The 14,407-nt window shown below is 54.6% G+C and overlaps 1 protein-coding gene across 3 annotated transcripts in view; it reads right to left on the reverse strand.

Moving 5' to 3' along the window:
• The window catches only part of SCN4A (sodium voltage-gated channel alpha subunit 4), a 45,714-nt gene that overhangs the window by 21,877 nt on the left and 9,430 nt on the right, over window positions 1-14,407 (reverse strand). For 2 of the 3 annotated variants that reach the window (XM_078438301.2, XM_081791091.1), the window contains exons 2-11: window positions 6,891-7,554; window positions 6,682-6,800; window positions 6,454-6,543; window positions 6,046-6,174; window positions 5,481-5,572; window positions 3,600-3,896; window positions 2,674-2,737; window positions 2,291-2,432; window positions 1,301-1,510; window positions 528-681 (exon numbers count right to left, since the gene is read on the reverse strand). In XM_078438301.2, coding sequence (XP_078294427.1) covers window positions 528-681; window positions 1,301-1,510; window positions 2,291-2,432; window positions 2,674-2,737; window positions 3,600-3,896; window positions 5,481-5,572; window positions 6,046-6,174; window positions 6,454-6,543; window positions 6,682-6,800; window positions 6,891-7,163 — 1,570 coding nt within the window. In that variant the 5' untranslated portion in view covers window positions 7,164-7,554. Of the gene's footprint in view, window positions 1-527; window positions 682-1,300; window positions 1,511-2,290; window positions 2,433-2,673; window positions 2,738-3,599; window positions 3,897-5,480; window positions 5,573-6,045; window positions 6,175-6,453; window positions 6,544-6,681; window positions 6,801-6,890; window positions 7,555-7,734; window positions 7,821-14,407 lie in introns of those variants that run through there. The other variant, XM_081791092.1, reaches the window with a different exon arrangement.

The following is a 14,407-nucleotide window of genomic DNA, read 5'->3' on the forward strand; positions in this document are numbered from 1 at the left end:
CCCACCCACCCATCCATCCAACCTTCCATCCATCTTCCATCCATCCATCTATCCATGTTGTGTCTATCCACCCTGCCCTTGTTACCGTATCCTGTTCTTTCCCTGAGACTTATAAGGGCAGTACAGGGATTTAGTATGGAGAATCTGTGACTCTACCCGGGCGGAGTTTGATCTTTGACCTTTAACTTTCACCCAGAAGACACCGAGGAACAGGGTTTCCAGTTAGCAGAACACTGGGCCTTGCTGGTTAGTATTATTATCCTGTCCTTCCCCATTGCCTTGGCAGCCCCCCAGGCTCTCCTGGAAAGCCCCAGTTCCCACAGCAGCCTGGCATTGCAGTCAGGACTGGGCCAAGCTAAGCCAGCACTATATTTATCACAGCCATTTCTTCCACACCTGTATAAAGTACTGTCCTCCCAATGCTGGGCCCAGCCAGGTCCCCAAGTGCACCCCCCTACCAGGAGCCCGAGTGGCCTGATGGGCAGGACAGGCAGAACAGGATGTCTACAGGGGTGTTGAGCACTCACCTTCCATAGCATCAGAGATACCGCTGTCTGCGCTGCAGCTCTGCCTTGGAGGCCCCTTCTCCCCCGGTGATGTGTCTAGGCTGCCATTGCAGTCTTTACCGTGGGCTGGGTCCCCATGTGCCTCCCCGCCTTCCAGAGCCTGGGCGGCCTTGGCCTGTGGGTCAGCAAGGGTGGTGCGCATGGAGTCCATCTCTGAGCCCAGTGGATGGACTGACTCTCAGAGTTTCTTTCCAAGTGCTTTAGGACGGGGGCCCCTCTTCTTTTCCTGCACTGAGCCCGGTGCAGTTTGGGGGGCAATCTCTGCGGCAGTGGGGCTGACAGGGTAGGGGCCAAAGTGACTGAAGACCTTCATCCCCAAAGACCCTCCATTCTCTGAAGCTTTGACTGACCCCACACTTGATGAGATGGTAAGAAATGGGCAGCTGCTCCCTGGGGCCTCATCAGGACCCACCTCTCCCTCAGCACAGACCCATTTCCTGCCCCAAAAGAATCACAAAACCATAGATATTTGAGCTGGAAGGCTACTTCAGGTTTAACTGCTCCAGATCCCTGTTGTTTATGGGGAAACAGAGGCACAAAGCTGCAAACTACTCTTTCTACTGCCTAGACCTCCCATCCCACCACAGCCCCCAGCTAGGCCTGGGGCCTAGAGCTCGCCCTGCCTTGCAACCTCTACCCCATGACTCTCCCTCACCCTCCGCCTGCCCGGGAGAACCCAGGCTGAGGGGCAGGGAGCTCCCTGGATCCTCGGCCTCCTCTCCCTGAGTTCAGACCTTCTCCAGCTCCTCCTGCTGCTTTTTGAATTTCTCCAGCATCTGCTGAAACTCTTCTTCTTTCTCCTGATCCTCAGCCAGGGTGGCCTCGTTCTGCTCTGCATATGCCATGGCCACCACTGCCAGGATCAGATTGATGAGGTAGAAGGAGCCCAGGAAAATGATGACCACGAAGAAGATCATGTAGGTCTTCCCAGCTGCTCGGAGGGTCTAAGAGGTGGGGGGAGGAAGAGAGGGGGTGTCACATGGTACCCTGCTGGATTTCACCCACCACCCCTCTCCACATACCCATTGCCCAGATAGGTAAACAGGTCCCTCACAGAGCCTGGTGATTTGAGGACCTTGAGGCAGGGTATGGTCAGCTTTGTCAGGCTAAGCCACATTCTGGGGAGCTTCAAAATATATACTTGGGATCCAGACTTCCCTGGTCTCCTGGCTTAGAGATCCCTGAGGACCTGAGATAGACATCTTGAGATCAGAGAGCCAGGATTTAAAAAATGGTGAACATGAGCTTTGGGGTCAGTTGAATCCTACAGTTCTACAGTTCCTGGCAGCTAGTAAGAGCTCAACAAATAGTAGTTGTCATTATTACTATCGTTAATATCGTCAGTGTTAGAAACATTATCAGTGGCCAGAAGGCACTGTTGCTCTAGACTCAACCTGCCTTCCATGCAAACAGTAGAAGCTAAATAACTGTGTAAGAGCAGAGTTGAATTTCCAAGCGGCCCGACTGCTTCCTGTGAGGCCTGGGGGTCTGTGCCAGGCCCAGATCTCAGTACTTAAGGCAAAACTGGTAAAGGGAGAAAAGGCTGTGGCTCGGATGTGGCTGGGTCCCCAGTGTCAGAGGGCTCCAAGAACCTGTGTGTAGGGGCACTGAGGGGAGTCTCAGGGAGGAGGTGGCCTTGCTCTGGGTCCCGCCAAGCCCTGAGAAGACTGTAGGGATGGGAGAGGTGGCCGTAGGGCTGAGAGGCAGGGTGGGGGCAGTTGTACCAGCTGGAAGAGGTTCTCCCAATAATCCTGTGTCATGAGGCGGAAGAGAGCCAGGAAGGCCCAGCTGAAGGTGTCATAGCTGGTGTAGCCATAGTTGGGGTTCCGCCCAGCCTTGATACACTCGTAACCCTCGGGGCAGTGCCTGGGGATAAAATGGGGTGCTGGCTTTAGGGAGGGAAGGGAATACCAGCTGAGGGACAGATGGGGGAGCCCAAGGGGAAAAAAATCCTATAGTTCTGTCTGTATCCCCCAAACAGGGAAGTGTTTCAGTCATGTCCATGGGTCTTCCTCAAATTCCCATCACCCCCACGTTCCTGTCCCTAATCAGCTCCCATCTTCCAACACCCCTGGGACAGTTTTTCCCACTCCCCAGTATCACTCACCCAGCATCACTGCTGTTCCCACAAAGCAGGGCGTCATTGGCACCCTCCAGGAAATAGAAGTTCCCTTTGGGAGTCAGAGGCCACAAAGGAAACATGTCACCCACGTGGACACACTGTGGACACATGCACCCATTGCACTCCTGTGGACACATCTGTGTGGACCACATACACCAAATGGATGCTCTCTGGGTGCCCCTCCCCCTCCTTTAAGGTCTCTGGGTAGATGCACTATAGGGATCTCGGCCGCAAGCAGTCAGTTCAGTGCCCTGCTGTGGTTGTGGCTGGGCAGTCGGGATACAGCAGGGGCACAGAGAGGCGGCAGGATCATACCTGCAATGCGCATGCCTGGGGCCACCACGCACCTGAGCAGGGCCCCTGACTGAGGGGTGAGCAGGCCGGGGGGGGCGGGGGAGCTAGAATCCAGGGGCCAGATTGAAGAAGGGGTACCTTTCTCTAATTTGCTAGAAGGCATTGTGTAGACTAAGTGTGGCTGGCGAGACTGTGTGGCTTGCGCGTGTGTGCCCGTGAAGTATGGCATGTGAATAGGCGAGCGTGCGGGTGCCTGGTGGTGACCCTGCCAGGGTGCCAGCACATAGTGTTATGGAGGAAAACAAGGAACGTGTAGGTTAGGGAATACGGACTATGGGCCGCTGCTTTTCATAGCAGAAGCTTTAGGATTTTCAGAGCAATTGGTCATTTATTGTCACGCTCACCCTTTGAGAAAGGTATTGTTGCCTCAGTTTCATAGGGGAGGGTACTGAGGGTTAGGGAGACCGAGGGACGTGTCAGCGGATACCCAAGCTGGTAAGTGATAGATTTAAGCTCAGGTCTCCCCTGCTGCTTATCTCACAAGGGGCTGCCCTAGGGGCTGGGGCAGATCCCACCAGCCTTCCCCCCCCCCCCCCCCCCCCCCCCGCATTCCTTACCTTCATCATTGATGTAGGCGTCCCAGTCAAAGGTATAGTTGCTGGCCCAGCTCTCGTGGCCGGTCCACGTCTCATTACCATACCACGTCTCATTACCATACCACGTATCGTTGCCGTACCACGTGGTGTTGGTGTCGTTGAAGGGTGGGGGCCAGCGCACGCACTTCTGCCGCAGGTTTCCCATAAAGAGCTGCAGCCCGACCAGGGCGAAGACACTCAGGCAGAAGACGGTGAGGATCATCACATCCGACAGCTTTTTCACCGACTGGATCAGGGCCCCCACGATCGTCTTCAGCCCTGACCATAGGGAGGAGGGTAAGAGAAGGGGGTGGGCGGGGTGATAACTCACTCCGCTATCCTCTGGAGCCTCTGCCTACTGCATCTCTCCTTCAAGGCGTGAGTTACTAGGGGCACCACTTCCTTGAAGCCTTCCCAGATTAACCCCACCCTCCTCCGATCACATCCTTGATGTGGAGCCTTCGAATGGCCACAGGGCCTCGGCCACCAGAAGAATGCACTTTACATAAGGACTTTCCAGGCTGTTGCCTGACTCGTAGAGTAACACACGGGCACACGGTGGAGTTGCATGAATGTCACTAGGTCAACACTCCCAAAGTGTGTTCTACACAACACTGATCTCCCAAGCTGTGCCCTTAAAAGAAGGGGTTCAATCATGTTTGGGAAGGGCTCAGCTCTAGATTCTGCTCTTGGAGAGTCACTGTAAATTATCCCATCAAAGGTCTGACAAGTCCTACAGAAACAAGCAAAAACTTTAATACCATGTGTCCTTAACTTACTTGACAACAGAACCCCCTTTCTTTTTTCATTTTTCAAATGTTTGTTTATTTTTGAGAGTGTGAACAAGAGTGAGTGGGGGAGGGCCAGAGAGAGAGGGAGACAGAGGATCTGAAGCAGGCTCTGTGCTGAGAGCCGAGAGAGTGATGTGGGGCTCGAACTCACGACCTGGGAGATCATGACCTGAGCCGAAGTCGGACCCTCAACCACTGAGCCACTCAGGTGCCCCAGAACCCCTTTTCTTATTAACATCTAAGGAACAGCAGGATTCACTCTGAGAAGCTCTAGACTGAGTTGGAGATAATAATATCTATATATAATATAGATATAATATATATCTATATATAATAATATCTATATATAATAATAACATCTCCAAACCTGCCTCTTTGGGCAAAGGCATAAAACATCTTACAGAATTCCAGGGACAGATTCCCATCATTTATAGAAGAGCCATAACTTCTTTGGGCCTAATCAGAGTGTCTCTCGCTTCCATATTAGTTCATTTCCTTATCTTAGCCTGTTGGGAAAACAGGTGCTCAACCGCCCTCTTATCAAAACACTCTGAGCTCTGAGGATGCTGGAAGCTGGCGTCGAGGAAAGGCACGGTGGCTTCCCTCGGTGGCCAGCGAGCAGTATGGCCTTTGGTAGGCACTTCCCCTCCCAGGGTCTCTCAGGGTCTCACCTTCCTCAGCCACAGTTTGAGGGGGTTGGACTAGGGGAGAACATGCCCATGTAACCCTCCTAACAACCCAATGAGTGGTGCCATTATTATCCATATTTTACAGGGGAGGAAACTGAGGCATAGACAGGTGAAACCACTTGCGTAAAGGCCCAGTTAGCTAGTGAGACTTGAGCTCAGGCAGTCTGGCTCAGAGTCTGTGCTGGGCTTCCTTTCCAGTGCTCATCTTCCAGCCTCTGGCCCCTTCTCTTCCCTGGCAGTGGGGGCCTCCCTGTGTATCCAGGTTTTGGTGTGAGAGTGTTATGACCCTAGGTCAGCCTCCTGGAGCTGTGTGTCACGTTCCAGGCCTGGGCATGGGGCGAGGCCTGCTGGCCCAGGCAGGGGGTCCCCCAGCTCCCCAGTACCTGGGATGACTGTGATGGTTTTCAGGGCCCGCAGCACCCGGAAGGTTCTCAGGGCTGAGATATTGCCCAAGTCCACAAACTCTGTCAGGTACCTGGGCAGGGGGGATGAGGTGAAGGCTGTGTCAGAGTCAGAAGTGGGTGTTAGGGCAGAAATCGCAGCTTCTCCAGGCCCAGAATGAGGATTCCCATGGAATCTTTGTGGTTGGGTTACCACAGGGGTTGGGGGAAAGGCCAGGTCAGACACCCCAAGGTTCCTGTTGGGGCCCGAGAGCTGGGAAAGACAGTGCAGGAACTTTGCTGGGCATAGCCCAGCTGTCCCAGTGTTGGAGGGCCTGTGGGACTGGGGTCCAGGGCTGCCATGTGTGTTTGCACATGCGCTGGGAGAGCCTCCAAGCCAGACTCCAGAAATGGCAGCTCCTGGAATTGGACAGCTCACTGCACACTTGCCTGTGATCCCCACGGTTCACCCCTCCCAAAGGGTCAGCCCACTCAGCTGCCCTCTTTGAAGCCTGGCCCCCTCCCCTCCCCCTCCTCAGCCTTGGGACGCCCTCTGGGCCCCGCTCACGCCATCATGATGACACTGAAGTCCAGCCAGTTCCAGGGGTCCCGGAGGAATGTGAAGTCGTCAATGCAGAAGCCTCGGGCCAGCATCTTGATGAGGGACTCAAAGGTATAGATCCCTGTGAATGTGTACCTGGTGGGGAGAGGGCAGGCAGGGGCAGGTGTGGCAACGACAGACCTCCCAGGAGGGAGGTCACAAAAAAGAAATATGCTACCCAGGGGGTTGAGGATATTGGTGAGAGGGACAATGTGCACCACCCCGAGGGCTTACGGTGTTGATGGGGTGACAGTTACAGAGTGTGTGTCTTCCTGGAAGACAAGAGCAGTATCCTCAAAGTACAGCCCCCCGGGGTGAGCTGTGTCCCAAGCCTGGGGTTGGGGGGGCGGGTACTCCGAGAAGGGGAAGACTTACTCCACATGCTTGGACCAGGAAGGCGGGTCGCTCATGGTCATGAATACACAGTTCGTCAGGATGGTGATCATGATGAACATGCTGAACAGCGTCAGGGGGAGGGTCAAGGAAAGTGAGGGAGCAGGTGGGGAGGGGAGGTGGACGGAGGGCCTCCTCACCCACAGCACCTGGCTTTGCCCGTCCCCAACCCCGTCGTGCCCCTGCTCTCGCTCCATTTGGGCAGGATATGAGTGAATGAGCACCTTGATGGCACCACGTCTGATGATGCTGAAAGGGCTCAGCATGTAGAGAGCTGGTGTAGCGGAGAAGCGAAAGATGGCCTTGCCCTTGTTAAGCACGATGAAGGTCTGAGGCAGAGAGAGAGCTGTGAGCTGTACGGACAGGCAGACAGACGGATGATGGACAGACGGGTAGAGGGAACCCTCCTAGGCCCAGACCTTCTTGTTGCTGTAGTAGGGGTCCAGGTCCTCCAGGGGGATGCCGATGACCTCCGGTGGGGGGTCCCCATAAATAAGGGGCAGGCTCTTGCCAGCCTCCAGGTCGCTGCGTGGCTTCCTTTCAGGCTCCTCAATCTCCATCTGCTTGTTCCGCTGCTGCCGGGCCTCCTCCTCCACTGCCCGGCGTTCTATGGCTGCCAGGGACTCCCGGGTGAAGGGGCGCAGGCTCTCAGGGCCCAGAGGCACCAGAGTGGGCAGAGATGAGCTGGCCATCCTCGCATCCTGGGCTCAGCGACCAGGAGGGTGGCAGGTAGCCGGGAAAGCTGCTGTGCGCAGCCCCCCGGGGAACTGGGCGGCTACCCCGCCCTGGGCCTGCTGTCCGCTACTCACCTCCTGCCTGCCCCGGAGGCCAGGCCGGAGAGGTCGGCGTGCAAGCCTTGTCGGGACTGGGAGATGCACCTGCAAGGCCTGGGTGCTGCTGCCACACAGGTGCTGGACGTAAGCGCATCACCCCCAGCCCTGCACCACGCTCTCCCCAGCAGGGGGTTGGCTGCCCTCGGGACTGACAGCAGACCAACCTCTTCGGTCTTGAGGACTTGGGGCCAATGCCCCAGTGCCCTCAACCACTTCCTGGATCCACGCTCCGGAACTGGGTGGCTTCAGCCTATGGGGACAGAGAGAACCACAGCTGGCCATGCTTAAGAGTGGCGTCTATTGTGTAGGGAGGTGGAAAGGAGTCAGATGTGAATGTGCAGGTGGGCCCAGAGGATGCACCAAGATGAAGGGCCTGTTTGGGAGGAGCCTAAAGCAGGAAGGGCACATGAATTTCATCTTGAGGGCTGACCTGGATCAGCTGCTATTGGCTGCCTGGAGATGCGGGCAGATACCATCGAGGTTGCGGCCAGACTTGGTGCAAAAAGACTGCCATGATTGATTAGTGATGTCTGCCAGGGCACGAGAAAGGAGAATGTAGTGAATCTGCCTGTATTTGCCATTCCTGGCCTGGAGGGAAGGGGAAAGAAAGATGTAGGGTGTGGACTACCTTGTCCTGAGGTTTGGGGAAGCATGATGTCGGGCTGGGAGAGGGAAGCAGGAAGGGATCCCGGCTCCACAGAGGGTTCCAGCAGCCCCCTCCGATGGAACCTGTGGGATCTAACCCACGGGCAAGCAGGGGAGCTGGAACAGGAAGATGCAAGGTGTGTGCGGGGGGCCACATCAGGAGAGCCTGCAGATACTAATGTGGAAGAGGAGGGTACAAAGGAAAGGTTATGGGGACAAAGTCAAGGACAGTTTCAATGGTGGGGGCAGGGCTAGAGCTCCCAGAGACGGTTTTTGGCTGGTGGTCCCCGTACGGACCGGGTGGATGAAGGGGCACCCATCCGGAGCCTTAGAGGCCTGTGGAAACTGTGTGGACTGTCCTCTGGCCTCTCCTGGCAGCCTCACTCCTGCCCAGCCTTCCCTGTGGAAGGGAGGTGGTAGGTCACTTATCAGAAAGGCCCTGGGGAATGACCCACATCCAAAGGCAGGCCCAGGGAGACCTCTGCGGTCCGGTCACACAAACCATGCAAGGTCTGCACAGATAGACACCCCAGAGCCACGTCTCCACCCAGAGGGCTTGGACAGACCCCGCCAGAGACATCCAGAGCTACACTGGAGGGCAGCTCTTTTTCAGAGGGTGCAGATGCCTCTGCAGTGCCCCTGCTCTGGCCGGCACGACACTTCCTCAGGCTTGGTCAACAGGTGGGGAGGGCGGCCCAGGGAGAGGCCAGAGCCATTGGGCAGAGCCAGCCACGCCCCCGGGCCTGGCTGCCCAGCTGCTCCCTACCATCACCCAGGGAGTCGTGTTTCCACGGGGATGACTCTGCTCATCCCTGCTGACCCCGTCCTCAGCTGCTCATCGGCCCCATCGTGTGCATGGGAGCGCGTGTGTGAGCACACACATGTGCACACACACACACGCACACCCCACAGTCATACCCTACCATTTGCTACACACCTTCCCGCCTTCAGCCCGTCGCTGCCCTACAGACACGCCCACACAGAAGACACTGACCTGCCGGATGGCCCTGGAGAGAGACCCCCATGGCTGCTGGGCTCCCTCCCAGTTCACAGGCCATGCCTGGCAACAATCCTCTGGCCTGATGCTGTCCACTCTGCCCTTCACAGGGGCCCAAGCGGGACGACAGAGAACCAGAGACAGTCTGGCTCCGCCCCAGCATTCGTGGAAACTACACTCACTGGAGTCCCTGGAGGCCCCCAGAGGACAGACCCAGCGGTGTCTCCTCAGCTGGCCCTCCTGGTCCCCCTCAGGCACCTCACATTGCCACTGCCTTTCTTCCTGAGAGGAGGGCCTGTCCTATCCCTCTGGCCACTGTCTCCACCTCAGCTTTGTGAACTCCTCCTTCCCACTCCTGGAAAACACTGCTTCTCCAGGGCCTGGTCTGTAGCCCCGTTTTCCTTTTTTTTTTTCAACGTTATTTATTTATTTATTTTTGGGACAGAGAGAGACAGAGCATGAACGGGGGAGGGGCAGAGAGAGAGGGAGACACAGAATCGGAAACAGGCTCCAGGCTCCGAGCCATCAGCCCAGAGCCCGATGCGGGGCTCGAACTCACGGACTGCGAGATCGTGACCTGGCTGAAGTCGGACGCTCGACCGACTGAGCCATCCAGGCGCCCCAGCCCCGTTTTCCTTTTGACAGCACGGACCCCTCCTCGTTGTGTCCATCCCTGCCCCGGGGGGTAGCCACCACCCACCTCCTTTCCATGGTCACTATGGCTTTGCCGCATCTGTTCCCACTTCCCCAATGGCCCCAGACCGGTCAGGTCAGAGCTTTGTGCAGCCAGAGCCTTCAAAGCTCTAAGATAAATGGTAATTCATGCCCTGCCTATGTGATTGCCTGGTGGTATCCGTCTCCCCCACCAGACTCCTCACAGCCTGGGGTTTGGGGTCACCACTGATTCTGGTGCCTGGCACGTTGGTACAGGTCTGTTTAACGACTGCCGCCCGGTCCCCGCCTCTCTCCGCTCACCTGGGCTCAACCCTGGGCTCCAGACCCACAGATGGCACAGCCAGCCTGGCACCTCCTCCCGCTGATCCCAGCGGCCCCAGACGGACTCCTTGTCTCTCCCTTCAAAATCTGCACTTCACCCTAAATTTCTCTCCCGCCCTCTTCACCAGCCCTGAAGCCCTTCGCATCTGGATGTCTTGGTATGTGAGAGGGAAAGTGCCCTCCCTGGCTAGGCCAGTTGAGGCACAGTTTTGGTTGGTGTATACCTGCTCCGTTCCCAGGCCCAGCACCCACGAGGCTCTCCATCCTCCAGGCTTCATCACCCCTCACCTGCTCCATCCAAACACCCCACCTGCCTCCCTACTCCCCACTGGGCTCCCCTGCAATCCACCATCCGCACTGCCAAAGCCGCAAATCTGATCAAACCCGCCTCCTCCTTCAGTGGCTTCTCACTGCTTAGTAGTGTGTCCACACCCTTCCACCTGGCTCCCCAGGCTTGCCACGATCCAATCCCTACCTGACCCCCTCCTCCTGCCCCACACGCGCCCATCCTCTGGCCATGCTACGTCCGTCCTCACAAATGGGCCAAGCTGTTTCACACCTACCCCCACACCTTTGCTTATGGTCTGCTTGCCTCCTGGAACACTGCTTCTTTTTGTCACCCCAGAGAACTTTAGTCTTTCTAGACTCAACCTACCTGGGCACCCTGGCTGAATGGATTGCTTCTTTGTACCACCAAAGTGCCTAATACGGAGCAAAAAGGTTATTGAATGAGTCAATGAATGAATGAGTGAGTGAGTGAGTGAATGAATGAATGAATTCGAGAAACCCTCCACCTTTGCCCCTTTCTCCTGTAAGCACACCCTGTACCTAAATCATGACCAGAGACCACATCTGCTCTGATATCCCCTCCCCCCACCTCCTTCCTCAGTTCACCCTCAGGTGCAAGTGCCCCTTGTCACTGTGATCCTTGGGCTGCTTCCTGCCCTCACGCCTTTTTTTCTGCATTTTCTCCCTCTCCTACAGAGCCCTCTGACCTCACTTCCCTACGTGTTGTCTCAATGACAAGAGCCATCCTTATAAACCCTCCTCGAAAATACCTTCAACTCTTGCCTTCTCTCTCCTTCCATTCCACTCACCTGGGGAAATCCCAGCCCCCCTCTCCCAGCTGTGTTTCTGAATCAGCCCCTGGGCAGCCGGACGTTGCCAGAGCAAAGACCAGGCCTGGCTGGGTTCACAGGTGACTTTGTGGTTACAAACTCTACCTTTATCCTCACTTCTGCCCTGGGGAGTGCAGGTTTCTCTGATGGTCTCACCTCACTTTTCCACTTAAAAAAATTTTTTTTGAGGGTGGGTGATGGGTATTGAGGAGGGCACCTTTTGGGATGAGCACTGGGTGTTGTATGGAAACCAATTTAACAATACATTTCATATTAAAAAAAAAAAGAAAAGCCCACATAAGTAATAGTGAAAAAAAAATTTTTTTAATGTTTATTTTTGAGAGAGACAGTGAGTGGGGAGGGGTAAAGAAAGAGGGAGACACGGAATCTGAAGCAGGCTCCAGGCTCTGAGCTATCGGCACAGAGCCTGACACAGGACTCGAACTCATGAGCTGTGAAATCGTGACCTGAGCTGAAGTTGGCCGCTTACCCAACTGGGCCACCCAGGCGCCTCTTGCTTTTCCACTTTTTGAGAAAACTATTCCATGCCTTCTCTTCTTTCCTCTAATCCACCACCCCCCTCCCCGTGATGCTCTCAGCTGGTGACTTTGCCTCAGTCTTCGATGAGAACATAGCATCGCACCCTATCTAACCAACAAAACCATCTTCATGCCCGGCCCCTTGCCTTCACCATCCCGCAAAACTGGAAGAAGAATCACCAAAGGCGAGGCCTTCCACATGGGCTCAGCCCCGACCCCTCTTGCCTTCCCAAGGACCGCATTCTCTAGCTATCTTCTCTCTACCACTGTGAACCTCCTCCTGGCTATGACCAGGATCTCCCATCTTGAAAATAATGGCAGTGGTGACAAAAGCTCTCCCGGTCTCATGCCCCTTCATCCATTGCCCTATTTTTCTATTTCCTTTCATGGAGAAGCTTCTTAGAAAGTGTCTACACCAGCTGTCTTTACTTCCTTACCTTTTGTTTGCTCTCTAACCCATTCCAACCTGGCTTCCATTTCCCCCACTCAACTGAAATGGCTTTTGTCAAGTCACTAGCACCCTCTCTGCTGCCAAGTCTGCTGAACACTTTTCTGTCTTCACCTCCCTCAACCTCTCAGAAGCATTCAACCCAGTTGGCTGCAGCCCCCTTCTGGAAAGCCTCTACTCGCTCAGCCTCCATGAGAGCATAGCCACGGCTTCCCTCCTACCTCTCTGGCTGCTCCTTCTCAGTTTCTTTGCTTGTTCCTCTTCCTCTCTTCAATCTCTAAAGCTTCTCAGGGCCCAGTCTGGGTCTGGATGGCATCATTCTTAGGACTGTAAATTGTGTTACAGGAATATCGTAACATCTCCTTTGAACTCCAGACTGATATATCCAACTACCTACTGAACCACTCTGTGTGGATAGCTAACAGGCATCCCAACCTATGATATCTGGAATGAAACATTTGCCTTCCTCAACTGTTCCAACCTGCAGGCTTCCCCAACCCAGAAAACATCTATCCATCCATCTGGTTCCTCCAGTCAAATATCAGGGTGCCTCTTTGAATGCTCTTTTTTTCCTCGCCTTCTACGTCCAGCCCATCCAAGGTTCCATTAATACCATCTCCAAAATATACACGTCCTCCACCTTTTCCCCTTAGACCATATCACAATAAGCTCTCACAATAACCTGTTTCCTGATAACTGCTTTTGCCCTGCCCCCCTGCAAACCTGCTCCATAGAGCAGTTAGTGATCTTTTAAGAATAAGAAACTAATCATGTTGTTTCTCCTGCTTAAATTTCTCCAGCAACTTCCTGTTGTGCTTAGAACAAGACCTAAATGTCTTATGGTAGCCTACAAGGCCCTGGGGATCCAGCCCCTGTCTCCCTCTCCACCCTGTCTCCTGATTCTTCCCTGCTCCCTCTGCCCCAGTCCCACTGGCCTCCTTCCAGCACCTGGACCACTGGGCTTATGCTTGCCTTTGGCTTTTACCTGGCCCTGTGCTCCCCTCCCTCTTCACATGGCTCTTCCATCTTATCCCCCCCCACCCCCACCCCAGTCTAGGCTCAAATGTCTCTTCTCCAAGTGGCTTTCTCCTTCTCTACTCTCTATCACAGTCCTCTGTATTTTCCTTGACATCATATGTCATAATTGGTAATTACTTAAACAAGTAACTTGCCTAATTTATTTGTCTAGACTGAAATGCCAAGAGGACAGGAACTGTCTGTCTAGGTCACCATGCCCAGTCCCAGGATTGGGCACAGAGTAGGCGCTCAGTACATGTTTGCTGAAAGAATGAGCGGATGAAAACTTGGATGCAGACCTTTCCATAGTTAAAATGGATTCCGATATGTTTCATTGTTTCATCCATTTGCTCATTTATTTATCCATCCATCCATCCTGTTAATAAGCCAGAAGCTAAGCTAGCCCCGAACAGGACTCGAAGATGCACCAGTCGGGCATCTTGCTTTCTGAGAGCTGGTAGTTAGGGGAAAGGGGACATGGGGACATATAACTATGACATGAGGAGAAATCAATGCTTACTCTAAACAGGGGAGGTCGTCGTGCTATGGAAGTTCAGGTGAATGAATGGCTACTTCCAGGTCAGAGAAGGAAAGATGTGGCTTTTCAGTTGGGCCTGAAAGGATGCTTAAGTTATAAACACAGAGGAATGGAGGGGAATAGTACTCCAGGGAAAGGGAGCAGCCAGAACAAAGACAGAAGCAGGACATAGGGAGATGCATTTGTGTCAGTCTTTGTGGGGCACAGAATCTATTCAGGGATTGGGGGAAGGTGGGTTGGGCAGCTGGCTGGCTATAGCAGGCCTGGGCATCTGGACTTCACCCTGCAACCCTGGAGAGCCCCTCACATGGGGCAGTGTGTCCACCCTTTCGATATGTCTAGAGTAGACAGGACAAACTGTGCTATTTCCAGTGGACACCAGTGGAGGAATGAAAGGTTTCCTGGGATATGTGCATGGTGGCTTCCTGGCAGGGACAAGCAAAACAATGCCCCATAGCATGGGTTGGGTGTCATGCTGGCCCATCTCCACGTGGCTCTTCCAGCTACAACCTGGAGTAAACGGGGCCAACGTGACAGCTTAAATCTTCCTTCCACCAGCCAGAGATTAGACTCTGGTCTCCACCCCAGTCTGTTCCTGAGATGTGGCAGCTGAGGGCCTGCAGGGGGCTCTACACAACCTCTTCCCACGGAATTTAAGAACCTTGGAGTTGCAAGGACCCAAGAGATCAAGGAGTCCAGCTTCCTCATTTTACAGATGGGGAACCTGAGGCCCAGAGAGGAGCAGCAACCCCCCACCCCCACCCTAGATCATGCATTTATTCATTCAACCAACATTTCTTGAGCA

Source organism: Panthera onca, chromosome E1 (assembly GCF_046562875.1).
Source record: "Panthera onca isolate mPanOnc1 chromosome E1, mPanOnc1 haplotype 2, whole genome shotgun sequence".
Taxonomy (NCBI): domain Eukaryota; kingdom Metazoa; phylum Chordata; class Mammalia; order Carnivora; family Felidae; genus Panthera; species Panthera onca.